This window comes from Petromyzon marinus, chromosome 40 (assembly GCF_048934315.1).
Source record: "Petromyzon marinus isolate PM22_M1 ecotype Great Lakes invasive population chromosome 40, UKy_Petmar_22M1.pri1.0, whole genome shotgun sequence".
Taxonomy (NCBI): Eukaryota; Metazoa; Chordata; class Hyperoartia; order Petromyzontiformes; family Petromyzontidae; genus Petromyzon; species Petromyzon marinus.
Window position 1 is genome coordinate 1,170,315 of NC_133706.1, and position 18,925 is coordinate 1,189,239.

The 18,925-nt window shown below is 56.2% G+C and overlaps 1 protein-coding gene across 4 annotated transcripts in view; it reads right to left on the minus strand.

The window, feature by feature from the left end:
- Positions 1–18,925, minus strand: part of FBN2 (fibrillin 2) — a 140,806-nt gene that overhangs the window by 37,206 nt on the left and 84,675 nt on the right. For 3 of the 4 annotated variants that reach the window (XM_076073001.1, XM_032968705.2, XM_076073002.1), the window contains 13 exons: positions 18,501–18,725; positions 14,167–14,292; positions 10,042–10,170; positions 8,470–8,595; positions 6,776–6,901; positions 6,244–6,366; positions 5,537–5,662; positions 4,831–4,956; positions 4,325–4,447; positions 3,507–3,632; positions 2,838–2,963; positions 2,586–2,708; positions 327–449 (listed from right to left, as the gene is read on the minus strand). In XM_076073001.1, coding sequence (XP_075929116.1) covers positions 327–449; positions 2,586–2,708; positions 2,838–2,963; positions 3,507–3,632; positions 4,325–4,447; positions 4,831–4,956; positions 5,537–5,662; positions 6,244–6,366; positions 6,776–6,901; positions 8,470–8,595; positions 10,042–10,170; positions 14,167–14,292; positions 18,501–18,725 — 1,728 coding nt within the window. The remainder of the gene's footprint in view (positions 1–326; positions 450–2,585; positions 2,709–2,837; positions 2,964–3,506; positions 3,633–4,324; positions 4,448–4,830; positions 4,957–5,536; positions 5,663–6,243; positions 6,367–6,775; positions 6,902–8,469; positions 8,596–10,041; positions 10,171–14,166; positions 14,293–18,500; positions 18,726–18,925) is intronic. The other variant, XM_032968706.2, reaches the window with a different exon arrangement.

Sequence of the window (18,925 nt, forward strand, 5' to 3'; positions counted from 1 at the left end):
GCCGCTGGTGGCCCCCTGGTGGCCTCTGGTGCGGCCCCCGACAATGCACAAAACGTGACGATAGCCCTCGTCACCGTCGTGCTGCTGTTAAACCCCAATGGTTTCAAATGTGTGGCGGCCCTCGCGCTGTGATGATGTCTTATCGGCGAACGTGGCCCCCCCACCTCTGAAAATGTTAGTGTAGGACACTGGTCTATGCCTCGTCGAAAACGCCGCTGCTCACGTCAGGAACTGGCCGGAAACAAGAACAGAAGTTAAAAGTGCAGAGCAAAAACAAATGCGAGGCCGGCGCACGGCGAGGAGCGACCCGCCCCGTCGGTACGCACCGACGCAGCCCACGCCCGTGGGGTTGAGCTCAAAGTCGGGCGGGCAGTTGCAGATGTAGCTGCCTGGCGTGTTGGCGCAGATGCCGTTGATGCAGTTCACCGGGTCCCCGCACTCGTTCACATCTGCGAGCGGGAGAACGCACGAGCGGAGGACGTCCTCCGTCAGCGGATGGCAGGGGAGAGCGGGGGGGGGGGGTGGAGGACTCGCTGCTTGATACTCTACGAGGCAACGCCTCAGCCGGCTTGCTCTCTATCCTTGCGCATGATGGCAGCAACACATCCAGGAGCTAAAATGCCGATGTCAAGGTCCGCAAGCCACGATGAGAGGGCTTTAGGATAGAGAGTAGGTGTCATTATTTTTCCTCTGTCGAAGGAACGCAGAACACGGCGGGTTGAACTTTACGGTCCACAGTTCTGGTTTGCACGGCCACGTTCGCACTGCTGTGGCTCACGCCTTTAAATTTCCCTGTTGGGTGGGAGACGGTAGAGCCACGAGTCACCCTCAAACACAACTCGTGCCGTCATCGAGGCGAAATGCACGTCGTTAATTCGAATACAGATATGATCGGTAGGAGCCGGTTCATTTGCAGGTACCGGTAGGTGGGTGATTTCTTTGCCGGCGGTTATTTTGTCCACGGTGTTCGTGTTAAGTGGCAAAAACTCTCGCAAATAAGCAGCCTTCTTCGCGTCTCCCTGCGAGCCAAATCAAATCTTCAAACGGTTGCATTGCACGTGGTGTCACAGCGGGCGCACGCACACGCGCGCAGGACAGCTTGGCGCTAACTTCATTTTCCAAATTAACGAGGCTCCGTTGTTTGCATACAATAACCAAAATATTGGTCTGATCTCGCAGAGGCGTATATGACGAAGATCCCCCATGTAGCCTTAACAGCCCGTTGGGACAAGTGCTGATTAGTGAGCACCAATCAAGGCCGACACTGCGGCACACGAGAGGGCGGGTGGCCAGCGCCACACTCGACCACCTTTGTCTCCGTAGTAACGATCTTTACACATCGTACCAGGTGCTCATTTCGAGGCCGAGCCGACCTAGGGGGCCCAGGACCGATTCAGATAATCGCCGCCGGCGGTGGCCGTGAGCGGGGAATCGAACTCGGCTCGCCGGATCCGCAGCGCTGCTGCGCCGCCGCTCCCCACAAAGCCGCACCCGAGCACAGAGGCCTCCAGCACGACGCTACGTCTACAAACATCGGGGGCGCGCCACCGTTGTTCCCCGCGCTCCGAAAACATCGCTCATCCAGTGTGTCGCTTGCAAAAAAACTAAATAAAAAATATTTTCGATCAGAGGCGGAGCAATGGGATCAGCTCGCGCGCAGGCGCCAGGTGAGTTGCTACGTCGCAGGATCACGAGCGGCAGCTGGCGGCTTGGGGGGAGGCCTTCATCCAGCAGCGGATTGACCATGGCTGGAGAGTTTACATATATATTTATATATTACATCTATTGGACCTTTTTGCCAGTTTCAAAATGATGAAAAAAATAACAATCGGCTTCACCCTTCCTGGCAATAACACAGCAGGTGTTCAGATGATCAAACACCAAATAGACAACAGACACCTATGCCAAGGCATCAAGTCCGCATTAACCACACGTGCTTATGGAAACAAACATTCTCTGATATTATACGCAATGTCTTTAAAACTGATTGGCCTACACCTATTTTGTATGCCCTTGCAGTAGGTGTTGTCTGTTTGGCGATTGAACATCCTAACACCTCCTATGTTATTGCCAGGAAGGGTGAAGCCTGTTCTTCTTTTGTGACCACATATATCTCGCCGAGAAAAATCCCTTGCGATGGAACATCCCGTCTGCGAGGGATGTCCGAGGTGTTGTTTGACACCCGATGATGATGTGCATACAGACATTTTAAAAACGATGATGACAATGCCGACGATGAACAGTCTGAAATAACCTGAATTCGATAAAAAAAATCCAACTTACTCTGCCTTGTTTGTGGAGAGCACCTATCCTTCGGTGGCCCCGGCACAGAGCTATATTTTTTTTTATTCTCATAAATGTTATCGATGGCAATAACTCGGTATTCTCTCAGTCTCGCTGAGTGAGGGCAACTACTCAGAGGCGCGAGTACCCCATCAAGGGTGAGCCCATTGGCTCGAAGCGCCTGCGAACCCGGTTTAATAACAACGCTCTAACAACGACGCCGGTTCAATAACGACGATGGGCGGAGGGGTAATTGTGGGACGACGGAGCCCGAGGATCCCGGCGGTGCCGTGCCGACGCACCGGTGCAGTTCCCTCCGCTGTGGTCCAGCTCGTAGCCGTCGTCACACACGCAGCGGAACGTCCCCGGCAGGTTCTGGCACGAGCCGAACACGCAGATGTTGTGGAACGCGCACTCGTCGATGTCTGTTGTTGGGGGGGGGTGGGCGGCGGGGGGAGAGGGGGGGTTAGCACGAAGAGTCGCTCACAAGCACCGTACTCGGCCCGCGGGGGGAGGGGGGGCGAGGGGGGGGGGGGGGCGACGGCGCGACGTACCCTGGCAGGCCTTGCTGTCTTCGCTGGGAGCGAAGCCCATCTCGCACTCGCAGCGGTAGCCGCCCGGCGCGTTCAGACACTGCCCGTTCTCGCACAGGTCCACGTTGTCGGCGCACTCGTCCATGTCTGGCTCGCGGGGGGGGGGGGAGGGGGGCGAGGGGAGAGCGGTTACCGGCATTGTGACGTCGTCAGAACGATCCGACGCGCAGCGACCCCCCCCGGCGAAGAGGGAGCGGAGAATCGCGGCCGTGGCAAAGGAAAACCCTCGGGAGAATTCTGAACGTTTCCGTGTGAAGAGCAATGCAACGAACGAGGAAGGAAGCCCCGACAAAGAAACCGAGGCTATCAATTCAGGCGAGGGCAGTGCGGGGAAACTACAATATTTCGGAGGCGACTTGACCAGGATGGCGAAGGAGGGAACTCTGGAGGGACCTCGTGGAAGAGGTTCTGACTGCAGGCCAATCGTCAAAACGCCGGACGGGCTGGAAGCAATCTCCGTTGAACGACGCTCACGGCGGACACCTAGAAGCGGAGAGGCCACTGCGAGGGGGCATCGGCGATGAAGCCCCAACCGCCACAAGAGCCAAGGGGGAGAAGCAATCAGCGGGGCCAGGGTGCTCGCGGCCCAGGTGGATTGGCGATCGGGAGTGGAGCGCCCGGAGGCCCGACCTGAGCAGGAGTGCCCGTCCCCAGAGAAGCCGTCCTTGCACAGGCAGCGGAACGAGCCCGGCGTGTTCACGCAGTCGGCGCTCGCGCTGCACTTGTGCGTCCCGTTGGTGCCGCACTCGTCCACGTCTGCGGCGGGGCACGCGCACACGCGCGCGCACGCGCACGATTACAATAACATAGATGCAAAGACCCCCCATATAGCCTTTAGCTGACTGTTGAGATAAGTGCTGTTGGCGAGTAGCACCTGTGAAGGCCCGCACGGCGCACGAGAGGGTGGGTGGACTGCACCACGCTCGGCCGCCGGCCTTCGCTTCGCCGGTACGGATGTTTACACAGCGCACCACGTAATCATTTAAGGCCGAGTCGACCTAAGGAAGGCTCAGGACCGGTTCAGATATTCGTCACCGATGTTGGCAGTGAGCGAGAATCGAACTTCGACACCACTTGAGCAGAGGACTTACCCTGGTACATGTCTACATATTCGTACACTAAAAAACCATGACACACACACAATTACAAATATACAGAATATAAACTTAATATTCTTAATGTTTACAGCTACATTTCTAATGCCCCTTGCAAAACACTTGCACGAAGAGCTGGGTCTGAGAAGCAAGGTCCGGAGGCCTCGGGGCAGAATGCCACGTGGGGCCCGCTTATAGGTCCGTTGTGGGGCTCTCTTTCGTTGGAAGGCTTGGGGATAATTTCCCCATTCACCACCCCCCCCCCCCCCCCATTCTCTGCGTGGCCCCCGTCGATAGGCCGTACGTTGACGGAGCTGCAGGTCTCCGGGGTCACAGGGTCACGGGGGTTCTCACCGTGACAACGCGCCCCGTCTCCATCCCAGCCGTCGTTGCACACGCAGCGGAAGCCTCCGAGCACGTTGCTGCACTCGGCGTTCACGTCGCAGTTGTGGGCTCCGATCTCGCACTCGTCCACGTCTAGGCCCGGGGAGGGGGGGACGCGAGAGAGGCGGTTATCCGCTTCGCCAAGTAATAACACAATCGCGTTTTTGGTCCATCGGCCTATTGAATAAATGTTTTGCAAGTAGCAATCGTTTCAACAGGCAAAACTTCTGGGCCTGTTTTGACTTTCAGAGTCTTAGCGGAGGCGCGGCTTCGTAGACAAATGCTGTGGGGTTTCTTTACAGCAAGGGTGGGAGCGGCCTCCATATATGCACCGTGGGGCCAGCAGTGTGACGGATCGAAACGACATTTTATTTTCACGCGATGAAAACACGACGACTCGTTGCTCTGCCGATTGCTTTATCACCCGCGGGCCTACGACACGCACGTCGCGCGTGTGTAGTGCAAATGAGCCTCACCCGTGCACCCCGACGTTCCCTTCCGCACGTGGAATCCGTTCTGGCAGTGGCAGATGAAGGAGCCGCGCGTGTTCTCGCAGTCGCCGTAGAGGCAGATGTTTGGGTTGAGGTCACACTCGTTCACATCTGCGAACCAGGTCGGGCGGGGACAGGGGGCGGGGTAGCCGGGGGTCAGCGTCGGGGTCACCGGCTCATCAAGCCTCGCGGTCATCGTACACCGATTGCGCCATGAAGAAGCTACATCCTGTTGTGTCGCACAGCGGCGGGATACACACGTCGTGTGGAACGAAACGGGTGTAAGCGGGGTGGAGGAAGGGCTACTGTAGACCGAGGTCGTGACCCGTTCTGTAGCTCTCGCAGAACTTCTCTGATTTCCCCTCGCTGTGTCGCGCACGCGGGAGCCACGTTTTAAACGCTTAATCAGCGACCTCTTAACCGCTTCAAATACAAGGAGCGAGCCGCTCGCGAAACCGAACACAATCTGGCATGGGAACGCGTAGGAGGCGGATTTATCTCCCGCCGATTTCTTTCCTTCACTCGCCAAACCGAAACGCGCGAACGCGTTCGTCACGGCCTCGCTACGGTCCTTCGGGTCCGTTCCCGCGGCGACGACCCCTTCTATGGGGCCCGGCGACCGGCAGGCGTCGCGAGCTGGACGGCCCTCGGCGGAGGGGGAGAGAGGCGCGGGCGGACACGGCGGCCTCACCCAGGCAGATCTTCATGTCCATGGAGGCCATGAATCCGTCGTAGCAAAGGCAGCGGTAGTCGCCGGGGACGTTGGTGCACTGACCGCCCTCGCACACGTCCGGGCTGTCCTCGCACTCGTCAATATCTGGCGGCGGAGGCGGCGAGAATCGATCACGGGCAACAACGCAACCGGTGATTTCAACCAGACGTCGAAGCGTACTTCTTTCGCACCGTATATAGCCAACCGTGCTTGATCAGAGGCGCGGGGGAATGACATCAAAATTAAACGCGAAAAACTGTTTTAAAGAAATCCGTTCATGTTATAGAACATAAAAACAACAGCAGCAGCGATAAGTAGGACCTGGGTCTGCACCTCGTATGATCAAATCTTATTCTTCTTCTTCCGCATGGATATGAAGCATCCGTATGGGTAGCTTTCCTGTCGACAGAGTGGCTCATTGAACCATCAGGTCTCTTTTTTGGATGACGACCGTTTGTGTTATGGTCGAAACGTCGTGAGAATTTTTTTATATATATTTTATTATTTCCCTTCAACGTGACTTTACCGAAAGAGCTAAGAATATGAATATCAACTAAAAAGTGTTTACAGGTGGGAGGAAACCGGAGCACCCGGAGAAAATCCACTCGCGCAAGGGGGAAACACTCTATCCCATACAGACGGAGCAGCCGGGCGATCGGTGCGGGCCAATCGGTGCGGGGCCTCACCTGCGCAGGTGCGCGTGTCGGGCAGCAGGGCGAAGCCCATGTTGCAGCTGCACTCGTAGCTGCCCTCGGCGTTGGCGCAGTGCGTGTCGCAGCCTCCGTTCTGGATGGTGCACTCGTCAATGTCTGCGCGACGGGAGGGAGGGCGCGCAACGTGAGCAACGACGCGGCGCGATGGCAGCGAGCGCGGGCGGACACGAGCACAACGCGGGCGGCCACTTGTTGTTTTGAGCCGTGCGCTCATTTGACCGCGGTCCACTGTCGACACCGCCCAGCCTCCTCGGACGTCCTCAATCCTCGTGCGATCGCGGCTCCCGGGCGCGCTCGGCGCGGCCGGTCCTCTGGCAGGGGAGGCTAGGAGCTCGGCGTGAACGAAACGGCCGTCTGTCCAGTCGGTCGACTTCGTGATCGCGCGCTCCCGGCGCCCTGAGTCAGCTCGGTCAGTCAACTTGGTCGCAGGTCTTTGGGCTGCATGCAAAGCGGGTGCCGGGGGAGTCTAGGATGACGACGGTGTCCCGCGCGCGGACGCACGTACCGACGCACGCCTGTCGATCGCGCGTGGCCTGGTAGCCCGGGTTGCACGCGCACTGGAAGGTGCCCACCATGTTCACACAGCGCCCGTTGCGGCACAGGCTGTCGCTCAGCGAACACTCGTTCACGTCTGTGAGGAAGGAAGGAAGGAAGGAAAAAAACGCGACAACGAATAATCGCGATGGAAACGCGGCCGCCGCTCGCCTGCCGCGTCCAGGCACTGGGGCGGTCGCCACGGGACACCGGGGCGAGGCCCACACGCGTTCGCGTGATCGGAGGGCCCTCCAGCAAACGACTATCGCCCACGCGTGCAACCCCACCGCTGATTGTCGGCGGCGAGCCGGCGGGCGGCCGCCAGCAGGGGGAAGCGCTCGGGGTGAAGAGTCGGCGGAAAGCGCCGCGTAATTAGCTACCGGAGAGTTTGCGAGAGGAGCGCAGGGCTTTCCAGGAAAATTAGGCGGATGGGGGTCAAACGAGGTTCAGGCTTCCGCTGTTAATTAGGGTAAGCGCCGGTCTTGCCAGCGGGGCATCAATTTGTCCTCTGGGTGCTCTCCACAGCTGCCCCCTCCCCCCACTAAGATGGGGCACATCCATCAGTGGAGGACCCCACACTGGGCTCTGAGCAGGAAACTCAGCCCCGCACGGACCCCGGAGGGACGGGCGCACGGATCTTCTCTCTCCCTCCCTCTCTCTCGAGAGAGAGAGAGGGAGGGAGAAGACAGCGGAAGCGTTTATGTTTAAAATACAATGAATAAACACGCTAATTTGTAAGGTGATTGCCCAACTCCGTGAAATGAGTGTGTAGACACTCACAACAGCACGTAGAGGGCTCAGCAGGCACGCAGTCACTCACCCCTAACTCACGATCCGATGAACCGCAACGATCCGAGAGAGCAGTTTCAGTCAAGAATTAATTATCTGTTGCCTCGGTTTATGTTTTTACCGTCACATTTCTACTGCTCATCCTTTTGCCGTGTTTCTTATCGCGCTGTCCCGTTCACTCTGTTCTGTGGCATCGTGAAACAGTTGTACGAGTTAAAACGCAATCATTAAATCGATGCGTGCAAAAATAATCGAGCGCCAGAGTCGCCCTCGGTGGGCGGATCGTCGCGTGCGCAGTGAACACGGCCGTCACACGCACATCGTACCTTGCGCTCCCCGCATCTGGATGCGTTTAAACGAGAGGCGCAAGGTTAACGAGGAGAGCAGAGACTGCTTGGCACCGATCACAAGAGGAAGCGGCTCCAAGTGGGTGGGCTTGGGGAGGGGACAGCGTGGGATTGTGAATGGGGAAGAGACAGCGTGGGATTGTGAATGGGGAAGGGACAGCGTGGGATTGTGAATGGGGAAGGGACAGCGTGGGATTGTGAATGGGGAGGGGACAGCGTGGGATTGTGAATGGGGAAGGGACAGCGTGGGATTGTGAATGGGGAGGGGACAGCGTGGGATTGTGAATGGGGAAGGGATCAGCGTGGGATTGTGAATGGGGAGGGGACAGCGTGGGATTGTGAATGGGGAGGGGACAGCGTGGGATTGTGAATAGGGAAGGGACAGCGTGGGATTGTGAATGGGGAGGGGACAGCGTGGGATTGTGAATGGGGAAGGGATCAGCGTGGGATTGTGAATGGGAAGGGGTTATGGGCGGGGGCGTTACGAGTGGGGGGTACGCGAACGTGGGCATGCGTGCGCGTGGTTTACCAACGCAGGCAAATCCGTCTAGAGTCAGCTCGTGCCCCGGCGGGCACAGGCACTTGAAGCTGCCGTCCGTGTTCACGCACGTGCCTCCCCGGCACAGCGAGTGGTCTCTCTCGCACTCGTCCACGTCTGCCACGCAAGGAAACACGCGCACACGAACACACACACACACACGTGCGCACGAACACACACGCGCATGTGCACACACGCACACACACACACACGCAAGTGCACACACGCACACACACACACACGCAAGTGCACACGCGCACACACATACGCGCACAAATGTGCGCACACACGCACCCCGACGAGAATTACGTTCGAGTTTTTCCACTTGATTTTGCCAATGTTAACATTTTCATGTGAGTGACATTCAACAAACACGCTTTGCCGTGCATGTAACAGATGTGCCATTGAGTTGTGCATAAAGAGGCCGATTGAAATACCTTTACAAGTGATTCTGTGATATCATATTCCAGGGCCGAATTTTTTTCTAAGTTAAAAATAATATTCCCATCCCTCCCAACCCCTCCCCCCGCAGATAATCCCTTGTGAGATATTGCTTGCAATGGTGTCTCCCGGAACACGATGGAACACTATGACAGTGTTTACAAATTTTTCTGATTATTTGGAGTTTGCATGCCCCGTGATTGTATGGATTTTTCTCCAGATTTTCCCCTGCACATTTAAAAACGTTTGGCTGCTATACATTTCCACGTGATACACCACTTCGTTCAGAGCTATCATTTGTGATGGCCAGGTCGCTTCTGAAAAGGAACTACATAGCTCAGTGGGCCTTACCTGGTAAAATCATTGTAAAAAATGTAAAGTTAAGTTTAAATTGCCTTCTTATCCATTGGCACCAAGCGGGACAGATTGGTAACACTTAAAAAAAACGATCATCGCATGCGCGGGGACCCTGGGAACACTCCGAGGCTGCCAGTACCAGTTCAAGGCTGCCAGTACCAGTTCGAGGCGGCCAGTACCAGTTCGAGGCTGCCAGTACCAGTTCGAGGCGGCCAGTACCAGTTCGAGGCTGCCAGTACCAGTTCAAGGCTGCCAGTACCAGTTCGAGGCGGCCAGTACCAGTTCGAGGCGGCCAGTACCAGTTCAAGGTGGCCAGTACCAGTTCGAGGTGGCCAGTACCAGTTCGAGGCTGCCAGTACCAGTTCGAGGCTGCCAGTACCAGTTCGAGGCGGCCAGTACCAGTTCGAGGCGGCCAGTACCAGTTCGAGGCTGCCAGTACCAGTTCGAGGCGGCCAGTACCAGTTCGAGGCTGCCAGTACCCACCTCAAGAAGAAAGATCCCCACGCATGCACGTGTTCTCCGCGCAGCCCGCTCATAACGTTACGGCGGAAGAGGAATTGCTATGGACAAATTTTAGCTGCCGCTAAGCTCGACAATTGACGTTTCTGCAGGAAAGGAAGAAACTAATAATTTTTTGTTTGTTTTGGCGCTTGCGGTGCGTTAACACCGAGTCTCGTACAAAATCGACCGGTGATCACATCGAAGGGGAACATGACGGAGTGACGTCGCCCCGAGGGTGATAGCGTGCTGCGCACAGGGGCATACCCATGCAGTTCTTCATCATCATGAAGCCGCTTTCGTAGCCCTCGAAGCACTCGCACTCGAAGCTACCGGGCGTGTTCACGCACGCGCCGTGCCCGCACAGGTCCGGAGAGATCCGGCACTCGTCGATGTCTGAGCGGGCGCAAGAGGGACCACAGCATCAACGCCGCCCGCCGTGGCCGTCACAACAACGGCAGCACCATCACAATCACCAGCAGCACCATCACAATCACCAGCAGCACCATCACAATCACCAGCAGCACCATCACAATCACCAGCAGCACCATCACAATCACCAGCAGCACCATCACAATCACCAGCAGCACCATCACAATCACCAGCAGCACCATCACAATCACCAGCAGCACCATCACAATCACCAGCAGCACCATCACAATCACCAGCAGCACCATCACAATCACCAGCAGCACCATCACAATCACCAGCAGCACCATCACAATCACCAGCAGCACCATCACAATCACCAGCAGCACCATCACAATCACCAGCAGCACCATCACAATCACCAGCAGCACCATCACAATCATTATCAGCAGCACCATCACAATCATCGTCAGCAGCAGCATCACAATCATTGTCAGCAGCAGCATCACAATCATCGTCAGCAGCAGCATCACTATCACAATAATTATCAGCACCACCATCGAAATCATTACCAGCAGCACCATCGCAATCATCATCGGCAGCACCACGATCACAATGTCCATTCATTACAAATTGATGGTGACGTCACAGCGGCACCCTTGCCAGGCTAGGTAAACTTTGAGGCCTTGTGGCAGGTCATGGGACAGACCCAGGTGTTATAGGTTCATTGACGGAGATGACTGGTTTATGCATGACCTGAGGACATAGCCAAAATAGACTGTTGGGGCAAGTGCTGTTTGCGAGCACCTATGAAGGCCGGCACGGCACACCAGGGGGTGGGTGCCCAGTACCACGCCCGACCGCCTTTGTCTCCCCAGTGGCGATGTTTACACACCGTACCAGGTACTCATTTGAGGCCGAGTCGACCTAGGCGAGGCCCGGGACCGGTTCAGATAATCGTCACCGGCGTTGGCCGTGAGTGGGAATCGAACCCGGGTCACCAGGTTCATAAAGTAGCGCTAACCGCTACACCACTGCTCCCCCCCCCCACACACACCCACCACCTGAAATCCGAGGCACACCATCTGAGATGAAAACACTAGCTTCCTGTGTGCAGTAATGACACTCGTGGCCTTGGCAGACCACACAAAACGGAGCACAAGTAAACAGTGTGCGTGTGCTGTGTGCGCGTGTAATGGCTCTGTGAAAGATCCACAAAGAGGGTGTTTAAGGTCAGCCTTGACTGCTAAAAGACACACAACAGCTCAAGCTACAAATGTCACTGGGGCCATAATAACTTCGAGGAAAATATCACTCAGCTGGATGTTTAAGCGATGTTGAAACTCAGGTTTAAATTTCCACTTATACACACACACACAGCGTAATTACTTAACAGCGATGCACTTTCTTCTCTCACAACGCACCGATCGAAGACAATTGCCAAATGTGTCACTGGCCAAATAACTTGTATTCCGTTGCATTTATTCGCCGGCTTATTCATGTATTTGTTACGAGCGTTAAGTTGGCAGCTGATGGGCGTGTGGACAGACGTGGAATGCGTTCATAAACCAGACGACGGCAGTGACGGCGCTGCCCCACGCCCCAGGAATGTTCCGCTCACGGGATTATTATTATTATTGTTATTTTGTTGTACCAAACGAAGTCGTGTGGGTGTCGATTGTCTTCAAGAGGTTTCCGCGGTTCGAATCTGGCAGGACACCGTGGTTAACGTCGCCGCTGTGTGCTGGCCACAAAAATTAAAGCCTCGCGCCGTTTGCTTCACAGCGGACGGCGTTTAAGGTCCGCTGGGTGTCCTTGTCCGCATTCGCCAAACTTTTAAATGTTTTACTCGTAAGTGACTCGACTGGGAAACGCACAGCGACATCGCCCTGCCGCCGAGAAAGAGGCTTGGCAGCACCCTCCTGAAAAAAGAGTCTTGAGACTCGGTGAGGCGCTCCTGGGTAAACAAGCGTGATTATATAATACTAAATGTTGATTTAAAGCTTTCGTGACTGCAGGGATTCATATTCTTGGTTCTTTTGTTTCCCTTCTAAGTGACTTTACCGAAAGAACCAAGAATATATATAATAGTAATGATGAAAACAAAAATGTATGAACCTAAAACGCATTTTTTTGCACTTCCTGCCATAGCAGCTATTCTATCGCAAATACCTCCTCTTAACCTGGCTGCATAGCGCACACTGCACATATGCTCAGCTTTCCAGAGCCAAGTACGCTGGCGTATTTGTATTTAATTCATGGACCATTCAGGGTCTTCATTTACTCCTTTCATTTCGACTTCATTTCATCCCTTTCATTCATTCTCAGACGAGCAGCACGACTCAACGGCTGGAGTCGGCTCCGTCGTTGTCGTAGCGCTATCCCCAAGACGCCGAGGAGTGGCCCCGCTATCAATGGTAGGGGAACTGTGTCGCCACTTATTTTTTCGTAAGTGCTAAGAACACATGGGTGCAGTGTGCCCCTTTTGGCTATCCACCAAACAAAGACGGTCACCGGCAATCGCGCGCCCTTTCAGTTGCCCGGCTTCTGCGGCCGTCTGGAACGCCCTTCCTTCCGATATTAAGAAGCCATTGGAGCTATGCACATTTAAAACATCTATGTTGAAAACTAATTTCTCCAAAACTGCTTTACGTGTTTGGTTTGTTGGCCTTCACCCCGCACCTCCGATTAGCACGATTGGCTATGTACGGTACGAAAGAAGTTCAACATACGTACGTACATACCGCCGCCCCGCCTCTCACCGGCGCGTCCGCTTGCCTGTGCGCGCCCGCTGTTGGCGCGGTCATTAATTACAACGCTCAATATTTATACACGGGTCGGCCAATTTTGACTGCGCAGACGACGACCCGCACAATGGAGCTCTGTTGGCCCACGGCGGCAGCTCTGTAACGGTGGGCCGGACAGCGTGACCGGGTGGGTGGAGGCGGATTGGGGGGGCGTGCGAGGGCACGCGCGGCAGGGCAAGTGGAAGTGCCTGCCAAGGGTGCCAGCATGCCCCTGCAATTTTCAAATACTTGAAACGAGCCGCCTCCGCCAACCAGACCTTCACGCGCAAATGATGGCAAAATAATTAATAATTAATCACGATCGGTAATTACGTGGGTGGCACGATTACGTGGTCTCCAGGGTGAGATACTGCATGCCCGGCAGTTTGCTGGCATCTTCAATACATTCTCTTTTGGAATCTGCAGTATTTAAGGGGCGTGCTTAGATATTATTTTTAATCATCCTTGTCCCACACTCAAACTGATATGCCCAATGTGCTGTAGGTGACAGCAACCTTAGAGGCTTTGACTTTTGTTGTTGTAAATTCATCAGTGCCCTCAGCACAGAATTGACAATGCCTCCAGTTCCCACTCTTCAGTGCTCTTCTACAGCCACGCTGGGTGCCAGGCTGGGGGCCTGCCTCGGTGCCACGCTGGGGGCCAGTCATCTGGTTTTTTTTTCTACTCCTGAAGCCAAACGCAACGTAATCAATCATCAAACATCGCCTCTGTAAGGGGCTTTATGTCGGGAGAAGGTTGAATACCCGCGGCCTCTCGGACCCTGAATCTGAGAAGCGTCCATTGTTTATATTTTTCCCAGCGCATGTGAATAGAAGTTGCTCTGTGGAGGCAACGCAAAGCCTTTGCCTCCCACACACTCGCTTACAAAACACCCAGAATGCACCGCACACACGCTCGCGCGCTCGCTCACTAACACACGCACGCGCGCTCACTCGCACACGCGCGTTCCACACAGATTACCTGCAGGGCCCAGGGGCGGTGATTTTAGGGCCCCCCCCCCCTCCTCCGATGGACGAGCACGGGGGGAGGGGGGGGGCGGACAGGGGGGGAACATTTTCCCTGGGACTCACACAAAAGAGGGCCACACAACGGGCCTGGTTTGTCGTCACTCGCGGATAAGGGCGCCCCCCCCGACGGGGGCGTTCTGCCCCGGGCCTCCAGCCGCCGCACCTCTAGGGCCCGCCGGGCGGCCCCATTCAAGCCCCGCCGCCCCCACCTGTGCAGTTGCGATCCTCCGCATCGAGGGCGAAGCCGCCGTCGCACTTGCAGCGGAAGCTCCCCACCGTGTTGCGACACTTCCCGTGCGCGCACAGCACCGGGAACGTCTTGCACTCGTTGACGTCTGCGGGCAGAAGCGGGGAGGTGGCGGTGGGATGCAGCAGGTGCGAGAGCGCGGAGACAGCGGCGGAACGAGGGGCGGCAGAGGCGGGTTGCGTGTTAACGGGCAAAGCAGCGGCGGTCGGCGGAGTCGCCACGGGGGCGAAGACGGCGGCACGGGCCGACGACGCGGTGGCTGCGGGCCCACGCGGTGGCTGTGGGCCCACGCGGTGGCTGTGGGCCCACGCCGTGGCTGCGGGCCCACGTGTGAGCGCGGCGCACCGACAGACGGTTGTTTGTGCTGGGAGCGAGCGAGCGAGCGAGGGAGAATGAGCGCAGCGCGCCACGTGCGCAAACAACGACGGGCGTTTATTTAATCGCTGCTAATTGCACCGGCTCCAATCGGCTGCTTTCGTAAATAAATAAAACGAGAAAACGACGCCGAGATCGCATTCGGTGAAATGAAGGCGTGCTCATGTTCAAGGCTCATGCCGATGCTCTCCGTGCGAACGAGTGGGCGCCCGGCACCCACTGCCAAGGCTCGCTGCGTACGCCGCATAAGACCACTGCCCACTGGGATGGCACGCGCGAGTCCTCGTCTCATTGGCCGGCACGCCGCAGTTCTTCAGACTGGGAAGAGGAAGGACGAGGGGGGGGGGGTAGTGGGGGGGGGTACGAGCAGAGCTCAGGAGAACGGGCGGTGTGGGGAGTGACCTCGAGTTAATCTTCCACGTGTGCCCCGCACAAAAGATGGGGCCCTTTTCGCCAACGAAGGGGCCGGGAGCTCTGAGCTGGGCAGAAGTCGGTGCAGCGGCAGTGGTTGGTGACAAGAGTGGAAAGGACTCGCGGAGGGCTGTGGTTTGGCCGCAGATTTTCGGGCGGGAGGCAGAAGGGTCACGTGTTGTGCATATGGGGTGTTTTTGTGTGGCTATAGGGAAATCTCTTGTTTTTGTCTGTCTTTGTATGTGTGTGTGTACACGTGTGTGTGTCCCATCGGTGAGCACCTCCGGCAGGCAAGGCTGCATTGGCTGGGCCATGTAGCCCACATGCCCAATCATCGCATGCCCAAACAGCTTTTGTTTGGCCGGATTGAGGGGGCTAAACGGGGCGCAGCACAGGCTAGAGAAGAGATGGAGTGATGTGGTACAGGAGGCACGGGCTAGAGAAGAGATGGAGTGATGTGGTATAAGAGGATGTGGAGCCGTGTGGATTTGCCGATGACTGATACCAGCGGTGTCAAGATCGGCCTCTGTGGAGGAGGCTCGTGAAGGACGCTGCTACTGGGCAGTTGGAGGCAGTCGCCCTCCAACAACAACGGAGGGCGGAGGAGCGACGCTCACAACAACGAGCGAAGCGCCGGGTGGCTAAAGCACAGCAGGTTGGCACAGTAGGGGGCACAGATGGTGCATCAGCCAGTCATCTCGGTCATCTCAGTCAGTCGACCCGTGGCACCTGCTGGGTCTGCCCCGTGACCTACTGCCAGCGGGCATTCGACACTTCACGTGGCCTCAAGGTGCACATGGCCTGGCACAAGCGTCGTGGTGACGTCACCGCCACTTAGTGGCGAATGGCGGTTGTTGTGTGTTGTGTCTCTGTGCGTGTCTGTGTGTGTCTCTGTGTGTGTGTCTGTGCGTGTGTGTCTGTGTGTGTGTCTGTACGTGTCTGTGTGTGTGTCTGTGTGTGTGTGAGTGTGTTTGTGTGTCTGTGTGTGTGTGGGGAGCGGTAGTGAAGCGGTTAACGCAGTGCGCTATGAACCTGGCGACCCGGGATCGATTCCCGCTCACGGCCAACACCAGTGACGATTATCTGAACCGGTCCTGGGCCTCCCCTAGGTCGACTCAGCCTCAAATGAGTACCTGGTGCAGTGCATAAAAACATTGCCACTGGGGAGACAAAGGCGGTCGGGCGTGGTGCTGGCCAACCACCCCCTCGTGTACCGTTCCGGCCTTCATAGGTGCTTGCTAACAGCACTTGCCCCTACAGTCTGTTAAGGCTATACGGAGGATATTTGTCTTTGTCTGTGTGTGTGTTCGTGCGGTGTGTGTGGGGAGCGATAGTGCAGCGGTTAGCGCTACGCTGCGCTACGAACGTGGCAAACCGAGTTCGATTCCCGCTCACGGCCAACACCAGTGACGATTATCTTGAACCGGTCCTTGGCCTCCCCTAGGTCAACTCAGCCTCAAATGAGTACCTGGTGCGGTGTGTAAACATCGTCACTGGTGAGACAAAGGCGGCCGGGCGTGGTGTTGGCCACCCACTCCCTCGTGTGCCGTGCCGGCCTTCATAGGTGCTCGCTAACAGCTCTTAAAGGCTATACGGTTATGTGGGGGATCTCTGTCTTTGTTACGAGTCTATGTGTGTGTATGTAGATGTGTATGTGTGTAGATGTGTGTGTGTGTGTATGTGTGTAGATGTGTGTGTGTATGTGTGTGTGTATGTGTGTGTGTGTATGTGTGTAGATGTGTGTGTGTGTATGTATGTGTGTGTGTATGTGTGTAGATGTGTGTGTGTGTATGTGTGTGTGTATGTGTGTAGATGTGTGTATGTGTGTGTGTATGTGTGTAGATGTGTGTGTGTGTGTGCACGTGTCTCCCTTTTTTCCCCTCCTTTTGACAAAACCCTTTTATTTTCAGCCGAAAAGGAACAGTGGGGGGGGGGGGGAATGGGGGGATGAGGAGGGGATGGGGGGGATGGGTGTGGGGGGGATGGGGGGATGGGTGTGGGGGGATGGGGGGGGGGATGGGGGGGGTTCCTCTGCGGGGCAGCTGCCCTCCCGCCGTCCGGTCAGCCCGTCGCCGTTGACGAGGTGTGGATGATGCGTTACCGGCGACTGGGGCAAGCTTAACGATCCGTGGCGGCGCGACAACGCGCGCCGCATTCCCCAGACGCCGGAAGTCGTGGTGGCGAGATGTTAACCACCTCGTCCGGCATGCGACAAGTCGTGGGTTCGATCCCAAACCTGACGCCTGCTGTATGTTTGGAGTTTTCATGTTTTGGCCGTGGTCGCGTAGAGCATTTGGCTGCTTTACATTTCCACGTTATAAGCAACTTCGTTGAGCTATCTTTCGTGATAGCTTCTGAAAAAGAGCAATATAGCTCAGTGGGCCTGACCTGGTAAAATAAAAAAATTGTTTAGTTTACTTGATGCCTTGTAATAGGTGTCTATTTGGTGTTTGAACAGCTTAACAACTATATTTATGTCATTCAATAGTGTTTTATTGTCTATACGTTGTTTTGTTCCGGTTGCTTTCCTTCATCGCTGTACTTTGTTTTGCTCGCTTGTTTCATTTTTGTTGACCCAGGTTCTTCACTCTTGCAAACGCGACTCGTCCGTGTTTCTTGGTTACACAAATTAAACGTGAGACCTTTGGCCGAACGTCCCACTCCTACGCCAAGATTCCCTTACGCCAAGCCTCCTTCGTTTGCCCGATGCAGCAGCTGTTGCCCATCGCTTGTCAAGCTTCCACTAACAGAAAGGGGCCTTCAGACGTCACGCGGTTCAACCTGGTAAAATAAAATATATCCGGGCGCGGCCCACGCTGCCGCAAGAGTGCGAATGTCAAGTGAGCGACGCCGATTGATCACTCGGACGATCGGTGATTGGCGATGGGGCTTTGATTTTTTTTTTCCGTATTCTGTAGGCCTGGCTGGGGGTGGATCGCAGAGAATTTAAATGGCAGTGTTTTCCACGCTGGAGTGCCACCATTTTATCATCGTTATAATTTTTATTTTGGATCTGTAAGGCGCCGCGCAGTTTTAATTCGCTCTTCGAGAGAAAGGGATTGAGAGGTGCGTGAATCCACAGGCGAGGCAGCCAAAACCAACGCCGACGATTGCACCAAGCCCTGTGGCCCGACAATGGGATTATCTGGTAGTGATGTGTTGCTGCTGCTGCTGCGTTGCCAGCGAGTAGCTGGAACCGGACTTGGCCCGCAGTGAGCACTGAGAGCCATCGAGAAGTGCCCGTAGCGAGCAACAGGTAAGGTTGGCGTGGCAATCGAGAGAGCGGCGCAGGCCTGGCTGGCTTAACAGGGTTGCCGTAGTCACATCATTAACAAGCACGAACGACGGAAAAACTCAATTGTCAATGACACCGTGTGCGGAGTAGGACCGTCGGCCGAAACGTATTTTTCTCTTGCAAGGCCACGCACGGTGGTGCTGTGGACGAGCGCGCCGGCGCTTTATAGCAACCCCCCCCCCCGACCCCGCCGAGCCCCCGCCCGCCCACCTCACCTTTAAAGACGGGCCGTCCCGTGAGCACGTCCCCGCGGTTGGCGTAGCCAGGCCCGCGTGGGCACAGCGCGTCGAACTCCTTGGTGCCGGCCGGCGGGCACGCGTCGCACTCCGCGCCCCACGCCGCCCCCACGGAGCAGCAGCAGGCGTCCATGCGCATGCGGCCCAGCGGGCGCTCGCACTCCTCCTCGTCCCACTCCAGGAAGCACTGCTCCAGACGGAGGTCTTCGCCGTACCGTCGCGGCGGGGGCGGCGGTGACAGCGGCAACAACATTCGGTTACGTTTAGCGTCGGCTCTGTTTGGGTCTCGCCCCCAAGCGCCGTGCTTCTCGGCGCTGCGGACGCCGCTTGCACAGGAGGTGGACAACCGTGCTAATCGGACGTGTGGGGAAAAAGAGATGCTTCTCTGTTTATATTCAATGAAT